Genomic DNA, 18,478 nt, shown 5'->3' with positions numbered 1-18,478 from the left:
ATTATGAAATAAAAGATCCTTATTCACCGAATGTTGTGTTTAAAAAAAAAAAGAAAATTTGCGGTTCTGATTTAGTTCATAAAGCACTTTAATCTATTAAAATATTTTATTTTAATTGTTCATCACTTCTCATGTTTATTTTCTTGTTTCCTTTCCTCACTGGTCTATTTTTCCCTGTTGAAGCGCTTGGTCTTATAGCATCCTGCTTTTCTAACAAGGGTTGTAGCTAAGCTTGTAATAATAATAAAAACAACAACAACAACAACAATAATAATAATAATACATACATACATACATACATACATACATATACCAAGGCACTTCCCCCAATTTTGGGGGGTAGCCGACATCAACAAATGAAACATAAAATAATAATAATAATAAAAATGAAAATAATAATAATAATAATAATAATAATAATAATAATAATAATAATAATAATAATAATAATAATAATAATAATAATAATAATGGTGCGGAGACACAAATCTAACCTTTCTATTACTACTACTCTCACTTTTCTTGGCGCGTCTCCCATACCGCCAAGCTAAGACCAATCCTCTCTCATTGAACCCTTTCGAACTTGCAAAATTGAATTATCAACGCAGAATTGACAGACGTAAACTTTGCTACTTGAATCTGACATAAGGATGGCCAGAAGGAAGGGTAAGGAACCTTTTTCATGGGTTATATATTGAATATTCTATGTGTTTCCATTGATTCCAATATAAATATATTCGTTGGATTGTGACCAATAAATCGAGGATTGCATCACGTTATGTTAAATGACGTTACTGAGTAGGATTCCTTTGCACGTTGTTAATTTACCGCATGTCATGTTAGATTTAATACATTTGCTTTTAAAGTAACTTAAATATTAGATCTATTGTTAATCTACCGTAAATTCTACGTTAGAATTGGCCAGCAATCATGTCTACTTCGTCCATCATCGCTGTGGAATCGGAAATTCCTTAAAAAATAAAAAATATTTCTGTTATGTATTTTGTACTGTAATACTATATTCCAGGTATATATGAAGGGGCCATTCCATTTTTGGTAACCAATGCCATATTATAGCTTAAGCTGTTTGGTTTTGCTTAAGCTTTACCGGTAAAATTGCAGTTAAATTCCTCGTCACCTTACATCAACAAACTAATATATTTGGCAACTTTGTAGGTTGGCTATTTTTGTTTCTATCTATGTTACTGATTCTAAATTTGGAGCCTTTGTACATTAGCGGCTAGTTCCTCCCATGTGTACAATGATGAACACCAGCTAACCTACACTTCCTACCCCCTAACCTAACCTACATGCCAAGTCCTTACTTGGCTAACGGGGTTTAGCACCCCCCTGTGATCCCCTTTATACTGCTGTATTCTTAGTCAGTCATCATCCTACATACAGGTGGCCGCTATTATACATACACCTCCTAAATTTTCTTAATTCTCTATAACTAAATAAATGCTCTGCTATATCATCTGCCCCTGTACAGTGGGCAAAGCCTATCGTTTTCATTCCTGTTTCCATAATATTTTATTAAGTTTATCATATTCAACGTGTCTTCATTACTAAGAAAGCTCTGTTATTGTTAAGTTCACTTATGTAATCCCTTCTGCCATAAACATTTTGCCAATTTTTTTTTCTATTTTCTCTTAATTTGCCACTATACCTTTTATTTCTTTCATGAGTTATTGCTTTCTATAATATTTTACCTTATCAATTTTAATATGATACATTTTTTTACAAGTTTAAAATACTTTTGTAGCCTTTGTATATCAGCAGTCAGTTCCTCCAGCAAGCATAAAATATGGACACCAACTAAACTAAAATTCCCCCCTTAACCTAACCTACAAGCCGTGTCCTTACCTACTTATCTAACGGGACGTCTAACGCCCCCCTGCGACCCCCCTTACACTGCTGTATTCTTAGTCAGCCGTTATCACACATATAGGTGGCCGCTATTATACAGTGTATACACCCCACACTTTTTCCTCAACATTCTTCAAAAGGTGCTCTTATTTTTTCGTCCATTATTGTTTTTAACTAACCGTTTATTATCTGAATGTAATGATGTCATGAAAAAAGTATTACCTTTTTATACTCTATTCTATTCTCTACTTGCCATATGCCAGTTTTAGCTATTAACCCGACAATAAGGCATAGTTGTTTTTAAAATATTCTTTTATTAATCTTGTTCAGGTTTCCCACTAATGCTTTCATTTCAATTTCCTTTATAAATCCCCATATCTCAATATTTATAAATAAAAGATTCCAATACTGTTTCATATATCTTTATTCTCACCGGCAATGGCAAGTCACCAATTCTGTTAGTCTCCACAATTCCTAACTTTTTGTACCAGATACAGTATTCTAATAATTTATACTCTTTTGTGGTTCAGTCCTCCTGTTTCTTCTTTGCATCTTATAACTAAAACTGCTATCTTCTGAAGATTAGTTTTCACAAGTTTATTATTACTAGCAACATAATATCAGGGCTTCTATTCTACGGTCGCAAATATCATATTTCAAGTAACAGGCTGCGACACTAATCATCTTTGAGAACAACTGTTGTCCGATGGTGTGTCATTATTGCATGCTTTGGTAACACCGACTATCTAGTTCAAGTAGAGGTAACTAGGGGTTTCTCAGAGGGTCCCCCTCTGGTAATGACATGTTGATATAGGTAAGGTTATAGGAAGCTACCTCTTTGATCTAGTTAAAGATTAAACTTCACTCTTTTCTATGTCTGTGTCTACCGATATACCAACCTCCATATTGTATCCAAAGAAATAACCTAACTTTACCCAACCGAGCCAGACCTAGTGAATTTATCCTCACTCTAGTCTTAGCTTTACCCACAAGACTAAGTACAAATCCCAAGATACCCAATTACCCAGGTCCGCAGACAACCTCCATTTTATATTTCCCCTGCACTCCACCCTAATAAATGCAAAATTTAGCCGTTATCGGCATCAATTAAGACCAAAAACTTTGGTTCATGCTACCCAACCAAACCTATGTAGAACCTTGTACTCTTACACATTAGATGGGTAAAACCTCCACAAACTCTTCCAATCCTAAACAGCCTAGGATGCTGTGCCCTAATAGCCTATCACTGTAACTTTGGTAGGTGAAAGGGTAAAGTAATACCAAGCCATTTACAGATTACGTTATACATATAGCTCACATATATACAGGTATGTGTGCGTGTGTGTGTGTGAGAACACGAATGGTACGCCATTCAAGCAGTCGCTATTATTAAGTGGTTGAAAACCACAAATAAAATAAATAAGTAAATTGCAGTGGCTGGAATTCTTAAATAAGTAAAGATCACAATGTGAGTAGATGAAAGTACTTTATATATAGCCTTTGTTGTTCTGCTGTGTACCAGCACATGCTTTATGGGTGTGCGTATTATAAGTACAGTAGGCCCCCGCCATACGACATTAATCTGTTCCGGAGTTGGTGTCGTATGGTGAAAATGTCGTTTGGCGGGCAATAGAATAGTTAATGCGTGAAAAACCCCTGGTAAAAACATTGAAAATTAGAATGTAACAAAATACAATACAGTAGTATAGTAAGCACTGTACTACAGTATACTTATATATAATATACATGTACAGTACTGTACAGTATATAATTAAATAACATTATAAATAAAGTTGTTCCGTAACCGAAATACAAACCACGCTATTTACAAAGAGTTACCTTTTAGCGCAGCTGAAATGGCGAGCCATTAGAATTTAACGAGGGTGTATTACCCCCGCGCTAGTTAGCGGGGGGGGGGGGGGTAGGGGAGTGGTAGCTAGCTACCCCTCCTCCCCCTCACACACAGGTGAATGCTCACTTTCACTTTTGGCTCGGACTGTGACAGACGTCTCTGTCTTGGTCCTCTCTTGGCAGCCATTGTTTGTTTTGTCTTTACTTAATCGCTTACTTTTCATTTACTCAATATATATGTAAACATGTTTTCATGTTTGTATATATATTTGAGTATAGAAATAAGTAATTTTCAATATTAAACTTACCCGATAATCATGTAGCTGTCAACTCCGTTGCCCGACAGAATTCTATGGAGGGATACGCCAGCTATCACAATACTAGAAGGGGGTGTATTTACCAGCGCCACCTGTGGCCAGGTACTCAAGTACTTCTTGTTGACACCTCCTCAATTATTCCTCTGTCGTGCTTCCGGCAAGACGTTCTGGGATACGCTTATGTTCTTGGAGTATTTTCACGACTTTGGTGAAGTATTTCTCTTTGATTTCGGCTGTCGCTTTACTGGAAACTTCTATATTAGCTTAGTTAGCTTTTGGAATTAATTTGATTAATTATGGTGACGTAGAGAGTATGAACTCTCGTTCACCTTTCAATGGCCGACCCTTCCCTTAGACGGAAGTGTTGGTGTCTAAGAGAGTATAGACTCTCTTTCTTAATTTTGCTTAACAAAAGTTATAGATTTATTTTATATCTCTCCGCCTCTTATAGGCCTCTTCGATTAACTTCCTTTTATTATAAACTTATTAAAATTAATTTTTATATTTGTTTATATTCGACCTTCCTAATAGTAGGCGGTCTTTTCTTGGTACCGAAGTTAATTAACATTGAGCCCGTCATTTCGGTTTTACCTGTTAACATATTATGCTATTTCCGCCACAGAGTTTGAAAGAATTTCTTTGATAGTCTCGTACTGTTTTCAAAGTTGAACTAACGTTTTGTTTTGTCTCTGCAGTTGTTGACGTTCAGAACGTTCAACTTGCACTCTATCGTTACGATAGAGAAAGAATGTTCACGGTTTCACGTTGCAGTAAGAGTAACCGTGTCTAGCGTTTTGTTCATTCTTTCTTAACTTAATGGTTTTGATCCTAATAAAGGAACTTTTCATTTTGGGAAATATTTCAGTTTTTTCCTTTAACAATAATATGTTTTAACGATATATATGATTGGGCTCTTCTCTCAGGTTCTAAGTCAAGAGAGAGAGAGAGAGAGAGAGAGATAGAGACGGAGGGAGAAAGAGGAGGATAAACGTTTCATTCAAGCCTGCCAGGCGTACGAGTAACGTCGTTATCGTTTTTGCTCTTCTCCCTAGTCTCTTTTGGGGAAGAAACTAAACGTTTCTAGAGTGATCTAGTGTTTAGTCTCTTTCCAGCCACTGAATTATCTTTCATTAGATTTTTCTGTTACATTGTAATTCTGTTTTCGCAATTACTAACTTTTGAGAAAGGATAGAATTGCGTGTTTCAGGTACAAACCACTTAAAGTTTCGAGTTCAGTGAAATAAGTGCAAACAGAAATCAAAGTGATAAGTGATTAGCGCAAAGTATGTCAGTGTTGTGCGTGAGGGTACTTCTGTGCGCGCCAGTCGTCCTCCCAGTCCGGGACCTCTTGCAAGCTCCCAAGCCCAGGGGAGAAGCAATGTCGAAGGGCATAAGGGTTCAGCAGGCCTTGATCGGCGCACAGAAGTATCCTCGGTGGTTGTGGGCGTGTCTTACCGAGACCGTCACTCCCACCCGCAGACGATTGAGCCCTTATTTTGCTCGTCTGCAGAAGAGATTTAGGGGAGAAAATAAAGGCAGAGTAACGCTGGTCTCAGGTCTCAAGACCTCTTAAACGTAAAGTCCAGACCTATGCCAGACGTACGAAGTTACAGTTCAACAACCCGGATGCAGTCATTGGGTTAGCTCTGACTCTCCTCAGTCATCAGTTGAATGCACTCCGCCTAAGAGGAGTAAGGTTCTGCCGCAACAGATCTCTGCTGTTAAGGCTTTACCTCAGCAGACCTTAGTGTCTGCCGACCCCAAGTTGACTCTACTGCAGTCCATGCAGTCACAACTTTCGGTCTTGATGCGTGAGTGTCGGGCTGAGAGTGTTGCGCCTCCGCCTCCGCCTACACTCCCTCCGCCTACGCTCGCTCCGCCTGATCGCAGTACCACCTGCCAGGCGTACGATGTTGTGGACTCTACTACAGTCCATGCAAGCACAGCTTTCGGACTTGATGCGTGAGTGTCGGGCTGAGAGTGTTGCGCCTCCGCCTCCGCCTACACTCCCTCCGACTACGCTCGCTCCGCCTGATCGCAGTACCACCTGCCAGGCGTACGATGTTGAGCCACGTGCTGAGTTTGCTGTTCCCAGTGGTGTTCAGCCTCCGCCTTCCTTAAGGCAACCTTTACAATGGGATCAGGAGGATTATACCTCTCTTCCTCCGCCTCCACTTGCTGCTCCACCAGTGATGCAACACTCGGTTGAGGTACAACAACCTCTCCCGTCCATGAGTCAGTCTCCTCAGCTCTCGCTGCAGCGAGCTCAACCCTCCACAAGGCAAGCACCACAACACCTTAGCCTTGCGCCTCAGGAGCCTCAGCTTGCGAGACATTTACCTTGTTCTGCGCAGCCTCTTCCTCATCGCGCTCCGCTCACACCACAGGAACTGGAACTTGCTACTCCGCTTCCGCCAACCGCTCAGCAAGCGCAACCCTTGGGTTCAACCACTCATGCTAGGAGTCAGCCCCCTCCACCCATGCGCCTTCCTTCTGCTTGTCTTTTATTCAGCCTTTGCAGACTGAGCCTCAGGTGTTCCCTCAACAGAGTCTTGAAGAGGAAACCACAACTATTGTTGTTCCAGCTCGTTCTGACTCTGCTGTTCAGCATACCTTACCTCCATTTTCAAACCATATGATAATGGAGGTTATTTAAATATGGCAAAAATATGAATCATGAGTTATGAATGTAAGGTAAATTTTATGTTGATATTAAAACCCCATGCAAGCATGCATAAAGCACTCTAGCACTGGTCATGGAATTTCTGAGAAATGTTAAACGCCATGCACACGCTCTGCTTTCCTTACAGCAGGCTCTGCTTACTACATGCTCTGCATACAGCATGCTCTGCATACAGCATGCTCTGCATACAGCATGCTCTGCATACAACATGCTCTGCATACAGCATGCTCTGCATTCAGCATGCTCTGCATACAACATGCTCTGCATACAGCATGCTCTGCATTCAGCATGCTCTGCATACAACATGCTCTACATACAGCATGCTCTGCATTCAGCATACTCTGCATACATCATGCTCTGCATACCTTACCGCATGCTTCTCAGTCACACATCTTTGGTTGTTGCCAACTCACTAGACTGTCAAGCAGTTTCATAACGTTGCCTTCTAGTCTGCTGCTTTTGCACCAGTGAACCCTCACTGAGAGAACTTAGCTTTTCTAGGATATGGTCCCTGTAGATGAGAAAGTTCTTTTCTCCCTCCTTCTGATATTCCCTTGAGGACTCTGTCATTTGGAGGGAGCCTTTAGCTGCATAACCTCTTATGGACTTTTATTTAAGCATAACATGCTTCCAGGGAAGGTAATGGTTCCACTTCAGTCGCTAATCCCGTCTGTTACCACACCTGCTCCCATAGACCTTGAGCTGTGTTGCATGACATGCAGTCCAAGCTTAGTCCTTGTTAGAGGATTTTTTGTTTACGGAGTCAATGTGTCACGGGGAAGACGTTCAACAACCAACAGAAGTGACTTGTTGTGACGCAGTGCGGCAACCTCAGCAACCCGATAAGGAGTTGTCTGTACGACCCAGACAGTCTAGACAGATTCGGGTTGTCACTGTACTTCCTCGCTTGCCCATGATTGACAGTTCACAGACTGTGCAGCAGTATCATGATCTTGTGTCCGGCTCCGTCAGACGACTGGCTTTTAAGAGCTCCCACAAGTCGTCGCTGTCTGGAGATTTTCAAATGGACTATGGATCTGACCAAGGAACTGGGCCTCCTGGTCAATTTTGAGGAGTCTCAGCTCGTTCCATCCCAGACCATTGTCTCCTTGGGTATGGATCTTCAGAGTCGAGCTTTTCGGACTTTTCCGTCGGCCCCAAGGATCTTCCAAGCCCTAGAATGCATCCAGAGCATGCTGAGAAGGAACCGATGCTCAGTCAGGTAGTGGATGAGTCTAACAGGGACACTTTCATCGCTGGCCCTGTTCATCGTGTTAGGGAGACTCCACCTCCCCCCCCTTCAGTATCATCTAGCTGCTCACTGGATAAAGGACATGACGCTAGAGACGGTCTCAGTTCCTGTTTCCGAAGAGAGGAGGTCTTCTCTCGCGTGGTGTAAGAACAGCTTTCTTCTCAAGGAAGTCTACCTTTGGCTGTTCAGAAACACGACCGCCGTCTCCTCTCGGACGCATCAGACACGGGCTGGGGTGCGACTTTGGACGGACAAGAATGCTCGGGAACATGGAATCAGGAGCAAAGGACACTTCACATCATTTGCAAGAAGTTGTTGGCGGTTATTCTGGCCTTGATAAACTTCAAGTCCCTCCAGCTTAACAAAGTGGTGGAGGTGGACTCTGACAACACCACAGCCCTGGCTTACATCTTCAAGCAGGGAGGGACTCTTTCGTGGAAGTTGTTCTAGATCGCAAGGGACCTACTCATCTGGTCTTAAGATCGAAAGCTAACTGGTAACGAGGTTCATTCAGGGCGGTATGAATGTCATGGCAGATCACCTCAGACGGAAGGGTCAGGTCATCCCCACAGAGTGGACCCTTCTCAAGAATGTTTGCAACAGACTTTGGGCCCTGTGGGGTCAGCCAACCATAGATCTGTTCACTACCTCGATAACCTAGAGACTCCTGTTGTATTGTTCTCCGATTCCAGACCCAGCAGCAGTTCACGTGGATGCTTTTCTGCTGGATTGGTTCCATCTCGACCTGTATGCATTCCCGCCGTTCAAGATTGTCAACAGGGTACTTCAGAAGTTCTCCTCTCACAAAGGGACACGGCTGACGTTGGTTGGCTCCGCTCTGGTCCGCGAGAGAATGGTTCTTAGAGGTACTGCAATGGCTGGTCGACATTCCCAGGACTCTTCCTCTAGGAGTGAACCTTCTAAGTCTACCTCACGTAAAGAAGGTACACCCAATCCTCCACGCTCTTCGTCTGACTGCCTTCAGACTTTCGAAAGACTCTCAAGAGCTAGGGGCTTTTCGAAGGAGGCAGCCAGAGCGATTGCCAAAGCAAGGAGAACATCCACTCTCAGAATCTATCAGTCTCAAGGGGAAGTCTTCCGTAGCTGGTACAAGACCAATGCAGTTTCCTCAACCAGTACCACTGTAACCCAGATTGCTGACTTCCTGTTATATCTAAGGAAAGTAAGATCCCTTTCAGCTCCTACGTTCAAGGGTTACAGAAGTATGTTGGCAGCGGTTTTCCGCCACAGAGGCTTGGATCTTTCCACCAACAAAGATCTACAGGACCTCCCTAGGTCTTTTGAGACCTCAAAGGAACGTCGGTTGTCCACTCCATGCTGGAATTTAGACGTGGTCCTAAGGTTCCTTATGTCATCAAGATTTGAACCTCTCCAATCAGCCTCTTTTTAGGACCTCACATTAAAAACTCTTTTCCTCGTGTGCTTGACAACAGCTAAAAGAGTAAGTGAGATCCACGCCTTCAGCAGGATCATTGTTTTCACATCTGAAACGGCTACATGTTCCTTGCAGCTCGGTTTTTGCTAAACGAGCTTCCTTCACGTCCTTGGCCTAAGTCGTTCGAGATCCCAAGCCTGTCCAACTTGGTGGGGAATGATCTGAAGAGAGTACTTTGCCCAGTTAGAGCTCTTAGGTACTATCTAAAGAGGTCTTAACCTTTACAAGGACAATCAGAAGCCTTATAGTGTGCTATCAAGAAACCTTCTTTTCCAAGTTCTAAGAACTCAGTTTCTTACTATTCAGGCTTCTGATTAGAGAAACACATTCTCATCTGAAGGAAGAAGACCTTGCTTTGCTGAAGGTAAGGACACATGAAGTGGGAGCTGTGGCTACTTCAGTGGCCTTCTAACAGAACCATTCTCTGCAGAGTGTTATGGATGCAACCTATTGGAGAAGCAAGTCAGTGTTCGCATCATTCTATCTCAAAGATGTCCAGTCTCTTTACGAGTACTGCTACACCCTGGGACCATTCGTAGCAACGAATGCAGTAGTAGGCGAGGGCTCAGCCACTACATTCCCATAATCCCATAACCTTTTAACCTTTCTCTTGAATACTTTTTATGGGTTGTACGGTCGGCTAAGAAGCCTTCCACATCCTTGTTGATTTGGCGGGTGGTCAATTCTTTCTTGAGAAGCGCCGAGGTTAAAGGTTGTGATGAGGTCCTTTAGTATGGGTTGCAGCCCTGTATACTTTAGCACCTTTGAGTTGATTCAGCCTCCCAAGAGGAACGCTGCGCTCAGTAAGGAAGACGATCTTATTAAAGGCAGAGTAACGGTTCAAGTCGACTTCCTTACCAGGTACTTATTATTTCATTGTTATTGTGGATAACTGATTATATGAAATACGGGATACTTAGCTATCCTTTAGTCTTGTACACTGGTTTTTCACCCACCCCCCTGGGTGTGAATCAGCTACATGATTATCGGGTAAGTTTAATATTAAAAAATGTTATTTTTATTAGTAAAATAAATTTTTGAATATACTTACCCGATAATCATGATTTAATCGACCCTCCCTTCCTCCCCATAGAGAACCAGTGGACCGAGGAATAATTGAGGAGGTGTCAACAAGAAGTACTTGAGTACCTGGCCACAGGTGGCGCTGGTAAATACACCCCCTTCTAGTATTGTGATAGCTGGCGTATCCCTCCATAGAATTCTGTCGGGCAACGGAGTTGACAGCTACATGATTATCGGGTAAGTATATTCAAAAATTTATTTTACTAATAAAAATAACATGTTTCCTTTTCAGATTTGTGTGTGTAGTGTACGATATCTACGTGGAGTCCTCGGCAGTTAGGCCACCACGGCGTAATTTTATGGGTGGCGATCGAGTTTGACTTATGTCTTTCTCTCTCTCTCTCTTGAGGTCGTTCACCCTTTTACTACGTGTTACTACGCCCTTGTAGCTTCCTTTCCGTGTGGGGGGGTTGCTACGCCGTACGTTTGTCTCAATTAGTTATGAATCTAATTGTAGTTGTTTTTTGTTTTTCAGCTTTAGAACGATTCCTTTCGGGGTTTTCGTTCTTTCTTTAGTGTTCATTCATTTTTAAATTACATAATTACATAGTTACATAATTATAATTGTTATAATTCTGTTTTGGTTACAGCTCTCCTTCCGTGAGTGTAAGTGGTTGTGAGGGCACGTGCCTGTTGTGTAATTCTTGTTCCTTTCCCTCGAGATTCCTCTTCGGAGCCTTCTCGGGGGAATGAATGTGTACTAATATTATTTGTTTTATTTTTTTACAGTTACCGATCTAGTTCGTTTCTGTAATATGGTAACGGTGTGAGCTGTCTGGTTGAGTCCTGGGGATTCGGCTGTTGCTGCCTCCCCCCTTGTATTTTCGTCAGGGGCGTGTCTCCTTCTACTGGAAGTACTCCCGTGACGACGGACAGCTCTCCAGTTCATTTTAGAACTCTCAGGAGGCTTGCCTCCTTGGGCGGGTAACTTTCCTTCCGAAGGAAGTTTTTCTTGTCCAGGCTTGAGTTTTTCCCCTTTTGGGGGGTTCTTCTCTTGCCTTTTTTTTTGTGCGACTATGCTCTTGGTGCTGAGCGGTCGCACCTGCAGTTTCGCTCAAGGGGCTGGGCAACTGCAGGAGCTCCTCTTCGGAGGATTGCTCCTTTTAGGTCACTGGCTGACCAGTCTCTTCTACGAAGTGTTTCTCTTTCGTTCGCGAGAGAGTACACTCATAGAGACTCCTCTTTGGAGGTTTCTTCTGTTGCTGTTGCTGTTGCTGTTGGCCTGTTGGCCTCCCTCGCCGTAAGGCCCTCCGTCCGCCTCGTCGTAAGGGCCTCTCATCTCCCTATAAGGGTGCTTGAGGCGCCTTTTTGGATCTCCGTTTGCAGCCTACAACTCCTTTTTCTCGATCTTCCGCCTTGGTGCAGATGGACAGCAGTCTGATCTCGTCTTCCGACGGGCAATGGTCTTCCCGACGGACAACGGTCTTCCCGACGGACATCAGTCTCCCGGCGGACAACGATCCCTTCGGGGCAAAGGGTTTCCCCCACGGGGTTCTTCCCTTGCGTGTCAGGGTTTCCCTGCGCGCCCTTCTGCTGTGTTCTCTCCTGCTCCTGCTCAGTGTTAGCGCACAGGCACTCTTCTGCTCATCAGCGCTCTCCTGTTCGTCAGCGCTTTCAAGATGATCATCCCTGCTGTTCCTGTTGGTTCCTGTTACGCGCCCTGTGCGCCCACGTTCGCCCTCGCGATCTAGAACTTCGGTTCAGGTCGGGGTCAAGGACTCTTCTTCTATGCGCAGGCTTCCACGCGTAGCCTTCTGCTCGTCAGCGATCATCAGCTCGCCAGCGATCACCTGTCTCTCGGCGATCTCCGGATCGCCCGCGTGTGTTACAGCCGGCACGCCAACGTTCTCCAACACTTCTGAAGGAACATGGTTCGCCAGCTACTAGCTCACCTGCGCATGCTGATCGCCATCGCGCGACCCTTGGAGCCTTCTCTTCCTCTGCCTCAACATCTGGAGTATCTGGCCATGATATTGAGTCAACGGCCTTACCACGTTGGAAACCCCGCTTCTCGTCCGTCCAGCGAGGTTAAGCAACGTCGGTACTTGGATGGGTGACCACCTGGGGACGCCAGATTCTGTTACCACATCCTCCGAGCCTTCCTTTCGGTTGACTGTGGCAAGACTGAGGAGTGTCGCAGTACCTGTTCTCAGTCAAGCAGAGCTTTCAGTCCTACCTTGGAACGTTTCCTAGTTCTCCTTTCCTCATTGACCCGTCTATAGTCCGAACGGTCGCCTCAGGATAAGTTCCATGTGGGGCGATCCAAGTTCCGGTGGCTTCAGGCAATGTTTAACCGGACTTCCTGGCCCCTATGGGACCAGCGGAACTATTAGACCTGCAATGGGTGTTGACCTATGGAGCCTCTTGATGGTAGTGGATATTCTCGTCCTTTCCCCACATTCTTGATGCGGTTCTCGGACTCGTCAAAAGAAAGGGGGGGGGGCATGTTCCGGTCCAGGCCTATGGTCAAGACCTGAAGGATACCTCTCCATCATTCAGGCAGGCTTAGGGGCCTTAGTCTGGCCCCTCTACAGATCCTACAGCTCCTGCCGAGTCGCCCCGTGCGCGTCGACTTCATGATTCTGGCTTATTCTAACCAGCAGGGGACGCATTTTCACACCTTCACATCTTGCAGTAGAGATACCAGGATGATTGAGATTCTCTCAATACCACCATCGGCTCTCTCATTCCAGGCAGGGAATGTTCTCTCAGACTATCCGAGCAGAGCCTCGTAGAGAGAGTGTACCTGGGGGTCTTTGACCTTGGGTAACCAGCAAGTACTGGTCTGGGGTACCTGATCGCGACAGCTTGGAACCTCAAGCTTCCGCTATTCTTCCCCCCAGTCTCAGACCCCGAGACTCTGGCAAGATGCATTCCGGTGATGGTGGGACAACTTCGACGCCTGCGTCTTCCCTCCCTTTTGTCTGTGGACAATGGGTCTCAACAAGACCAGGTTGTCTGTCAACCTTTCAATGGGAGAGCTCCACTGGGACTATGCGCAGAACGGTTTCTGGACCCTCTGCTTCCCCTGACGGAACTCCCGGGAGAGCTTCTCCCACGGCGCAGACTACTCAAGCAACCACACTGCGACATCTCTCCCGAACCGGGGCGTCGCTTCGGCTTCATGCCTGGAGACACTACGCTTCCTCCTCAAGAAGAGACAACCCGCTACAGTCGCGGTACGGAGGTCGCGTCATCTGCGATAGTTATCCACAGGGGTCTCCCAGGCAAAGTGAAGAGTCTAAGGTGGTTGGTGCCGTGGGAGATATACCTCTTCCCTTGAGGCCTCTTCTCCAGCAATAACGGTCTTATTGCCTTTCGGCGGGAGGAAACTCCTTTCCGCTCTCGGCAATGAAGCCTGTCGCTCAGCCTTTCCCTGACCTTCAGGCTTAAAGGAATAACTTTTTCCTGCCCGCTGGATCTATCCTCGCTCAGGCGAAGCTACGATCGTCCCTGCCCTAGTCGGAGGAAGACCTCCAACTTGGAGCATGGCTCGGACTTTTAGTCCTTTAAGAGATCTTCTCAAGACCCTTTACGACAGGCCTCGGATTGTATTCCGCCTTGGGTCTCCTGCTCACTCTGGCCACGGCCAGTGTGTAAGCAATCTTCTTGGTCTCTTACGACTCCCCCCTTTCCAAGGAAGAGGGGAAGGCAACATTCAGGCTCGCTCCTGAGTTGTTGACTAGACTCAGAATCTGGGGGTCCCGGCCCTTTGGTCCGATTCATTCAAGATTTCGAGTCTCCATTCTGTATCTGATGTCCCAAGACCTTCTCTTTCTTGCCAGTAAAGGAATCGAGAGGTTAGCGCTGGGAACAGCTGCAGTTTGTCCTCAGTTGCAACCGATTTGGGAGCACAAGGAGGACATGGGGGAGAGTCACCAGTATACCTCTTCAGCCCGGACTCAAGGACATTCATCTCGACCTGTCTCCAGACCCTCCCCCGTCACGTCGCCCTACAGCACGATGTTGGATACATCGCAACGTCCCTCGCCTTCGAGTAATACTACTCTGTGACGCAGGTGCTACAAGCTGGAGTCTGGAAGCGTCTAATGACCTTCGCAGCCCGCTTCCTGTAGGGCGTGACCCACAGGAGTCTCGATACGTTTTCTATCGCTCTGTGGTGGCTACACAACAGCTGGTCTAACCTCAGGCTCCTTTTTGGACAGGTAGCAGAAGGTTGAGGGCATTGTTATCAGGTTTTAGTCTGCATGAACGAAAGAGGTATGTCTGGCCCTTACTTCTTTCTTCATCATCCCCTCTACGGGGAAGCAGCATCCTGGTCTCTGCATAGCTGACCTCGAACCTCTGCAGGTAAACCATGCTTCCTTGTGTTCCGAGTATTGAGTCAATACTGTCGCGTCCCCCATACCCTGACGAGGTGGTATTGGGAACGTCCTAACCCAGAGTTCCTTCTGGAACTCCAGGTCAACTGCCTAGGACGGGTCACACTTCTTCCTTCACACACAAGCTTACGTAGGCCACATGGTTCCTTGCGGAGCAAGGAACTTGTGAGGTGCAGGGACTCCTTTTCTCGAGTGCGACTCACTCGGATTCTGAGTCCCCGGGTAAAGCCAAAGCCAGTATGGCTGGGGACTTTCCACCCTACCTAAGGGGTAAGTCACCCTTTGTAAATAGCGTGGTTTGTATTTCGGTTACGGAACAAATGACAAATTCGAAGATAATTTGTATTTTTCCTAACCATACAAACCTTAGCTATTTACACATATTTGCCCGCCAGCCCTGTCCCCCAAGACAAGTCCTACCTCTAAGTGAAAGTGAGCATTCACCTGTGTGTGAGGGGGGAGGAGGGGTAGCTAGCTACCACTCCCCTACCCCCCCCCCCCCGCTAACTAGCGCGGGGGTAATACACCCTCGTTAAATTCTAATGGCTCGCCATTTCAGCTGCGCTAAAAGGTAACCCTTTGTAAATAGCTAAGGTTTGTATGGTTAGGAAAAATACAAATTATCTTCGAATTTGTCATATTATATACTGTACAGTACTGTAAAGGAAAAATTAGATCTTATTTACCTTTGGAGTGACGTGACTTGAGCTGGTAGTGGGTGGAGGCAGAGGGGGGAGGAGACAGTAGATATAAAAACATATTAATGCTAATTATGTTATGTACACTTAATAATAAATTTATTTTTACTAATAAACACCTAAAATTAAAAATGCTTTTTTTATATTTGTCTATTGAAATTTTTTTCTATGATTTTTTTTTTTAGAACTTAAAAATTACTCTTTTTTTTACCTTTTTTGATAGAATCACTATTATCGACTTTGCTTTCTGACATTTTTCTTTTGGAGAAATATCTATCTAAAGAAGCCTGTTTTTCTGACGATTCCTCACCATATTCCTAGAATGACTCATACACTTATCATTAACACTCTGCATAAGACGACTTGTGTGAAGTTTTTCTGGGTGTTTCTTTTCAATGAAACTCGTAAGGTTTTCATACCAACCGATAGCTTCCCTTATTTCTGACGATGTCATTTCTTCAGTCCCCCCCCCCCCCCCCCCCCGTCCTCGCCTCCACTAGAGCTGTGCTCTTCTTGAATGATCGTCAACTGCATTGCCTCTAACTCCTTTAAGTCTTCAGTCTTAAGCTCCTCCCTATGCTCCGCGATAAGGTTATGGACATCAGCCTCATCGACAACAAGCTCCACGGACCTCCCGATTAAAATTATTTCCTCAACATCACCCTCAGGGGCAGGATCATCAACGGCCTCGTCTTCGGTTGAGGGATCGAAACCTTCAAAGTCTCGTTCTGCTACAACAGCTGGCCACAGTTTCTTCCATGAGGAGTTCAAGGTGCGCCGTGAAACCTCATTCCAAGCTGTGTCGATCATCTTCAGGCATTGAACGATGTCAAAATGCCCCCTCCAAAATTCACGGAGGGTGAGTTGAGTGCTTTCAGTCACTTCGAAGCATCTTCTGAACAGATGCTTCGTGTAAAGCTTCTTGAAGTTGGCAATCACTTGCTGGTCCATAGGCTGGAGGAGAGGGGTGGTGTTTGGTGGCAGATAGAGAACCTTAATGAAGGAGAAGTCAGGATGAATGATGTCCTCGAGGCCAGGAGGGTGAGCAGGGCATTGTCCAGCACCAGGAGACATTTCAGAGGAAGATCGTTCTCTTCTAAATAGTTCTTGACTGCATGACCGAAGCAGACGTTTATCCCCTCAATAAATATGGTCCTCGTGACCCAGGCCTTAGCATTAGACTTCCAAAATACCGAGAGCCTCTCCTTCGTGATATTTTGTGCCTTGAAGGCACGAGGATTTTCTGAGTGGTATACCAGTAGGGGCTTAATTTTTAAGTCCCCACTGGCATTTGCATAAAATGCGAGCGTTAGTCTGTCCTTCATTGGTTTATGGCCAGGAAGTTTCCTTTCTTCAGCTGTGATATATGTACGGCGGGGCATTTTCTTCCAGAAAAGGCCAGTTTCATCGCAGTTAAAAACTTGCTGAGGAATGTAGCCTTCTCTGGAAATTACGTTCTCAAACTTCTTGAGGAATTCTTCTGCTGCTCTCTTGTCAGAACTGGCCGCCTCTCCATGCCTGACGACTGAGTGAATACCAGTCCTCTTCCTAAACCGATCAAACCACCCATGAGAAGCTTTAAACTCTTGGGGGGCTTGCTGCGACGTTCCTTCGCCTCCGCCATCTCTCTGGGGTTCCACGAGATCGGCAAAGATGGCGCTCGCCTTGTGCGAAATTACTGATTGCGTGAGTGTATCACCAGCGATTTCCTTCTCTTTAATCCACAGAAGAAGGAGTCTCTCCATCTCATTGTTGATTGAGGTCCTTCCACTGGCAAGGACAGTCATGCCTTTAGAAGACTTACTTGCTTTAATGGCTTCCTTATTCTTAATAATTGTACCAATCGTAGATTGGTTACGGCCGTACGTATTAGCGAGGGTAACGATGCGCATGCCTTCTTCATATTTCTTTATGATCTCCAGCTTCGTTTTCATAGTTATCATCTTCTTACTTCTGCCTTTAACATCACTAGCAATCTTGGGACCCATGGCTAACGAATTAAAGTTATAGTTAAGCACTAAAATGCACAAAAAATAACAATATCGCAAGCACTCACACGAGATCAAGTCTTTACAAAACGCACACGAGATTCTGAACTGAGCGCGCGTATGACAGAGAGAGAGAGAGAGGCAGCATCTCTCTCAAGCATTGTGGGAGGATTTTCGGCCAATGGCGTATCGGCATTTTAGTGACGCCGTGATGCCGACCAATAGCAGACCAGCTTCTTAGTGACATATGCAGTAACGTATGAGCGTGGTGGTAAGCTACTGACTCGCACAGTCGTACGCGTAGAAACCGTCAAATTTGAGTTTCAGAATTCATGCCGTAAGGTGGGGAAAATGTCGTAACGAGGGGACGAAAAAAAATCGTATTCCACACCGTACTGTGAAAAAAATGTAAGCTGGGGACGCCGTATGGCGGGGGTCTACTGTAACACTAACAAAACTAATTATAAAGAACTCAAATTGGTAATAGTATATGGAATACAGTATTCTAATTTCTACCTAATGGTGAATTCTTTCTAATTGACGATCAAATGCTAGCTCTTTTGGCATAAAGTATTTGTTCTTACTTGAAAACAACCGTTGCGCTTTAATAGAAATATAACTTAGATGAAGCTGGAATGGCAGTTGGAATTTAATGAGGTAATTATTACTACTGTACTGTACACTTGGTCAAAAAGAAGGGGCCGGTGTCCTTCCTTTTTCCCCTACTGGAAAGGTAGTCCTTTAAGAACGATAGATTGGAGTTACATACTGTGTACTGTAAGTCCTTCCTACTATTTCTCTCCCTATGGTAGTAGATTGTAGGTTAGCCAAGGCACTAGCCTTCCATTGAGATACTACCCCTAGAGAGTTATTGGTTCCTTTGACTGGCCAGACAGTATTACATTGGATCCTTTTCTCTGGTTACGGCTCATTTTCCT

At 44.8% G+C, this 18,478-nt stretch overlaps 1 protein-coding gene across 2 annotated transcripts in view; it reads left to right on the top strand.

Moving 5' to 3' along the window:
- The first annotated feature begins 518 nt into the window (after positions 1-518).
- Positions 519-18,478, top strand: part of LOC137658069 (poly [ADP-ribose] polymerase 2-like) — a 130,131-nt gene continuing 112,171 nt past the window's right edge. For both annotated transcript variants that reach the window (XM_068392771.1, XM_068392770.1), the window contains exon 1: positions 519-666. In XM_068392771.1, coding sequence (XP_068248872.1) covers positions 651-666 — 16 coding nt within the window. In that variant the 5' untranslated portion in view covers positions 519-650. The remainder of the gene's footprint in view (positions 667-18,478) is intronic.

Source organism: Palaemon carinicauda, chromosome 1 (assembly GCF_036898095.1).
Source record: "Palaemon carinicauda isolate YSFRI2023 chromosome 1, ASM3689809v2, whole genome shotgun sequence".
Classification (NCBI taxonomy): domain Eukaryota; kingdom Metazoa; phylum Arthropoda; class Malacostraca; order Decapoda; family Palaemonidae; genus Palaemon; species Palaemon carinicauda.
Note: the sequence above shows the minus strand (reverse complement) of the source record. Positions and strands in the feature narration are given on the sequence as shown.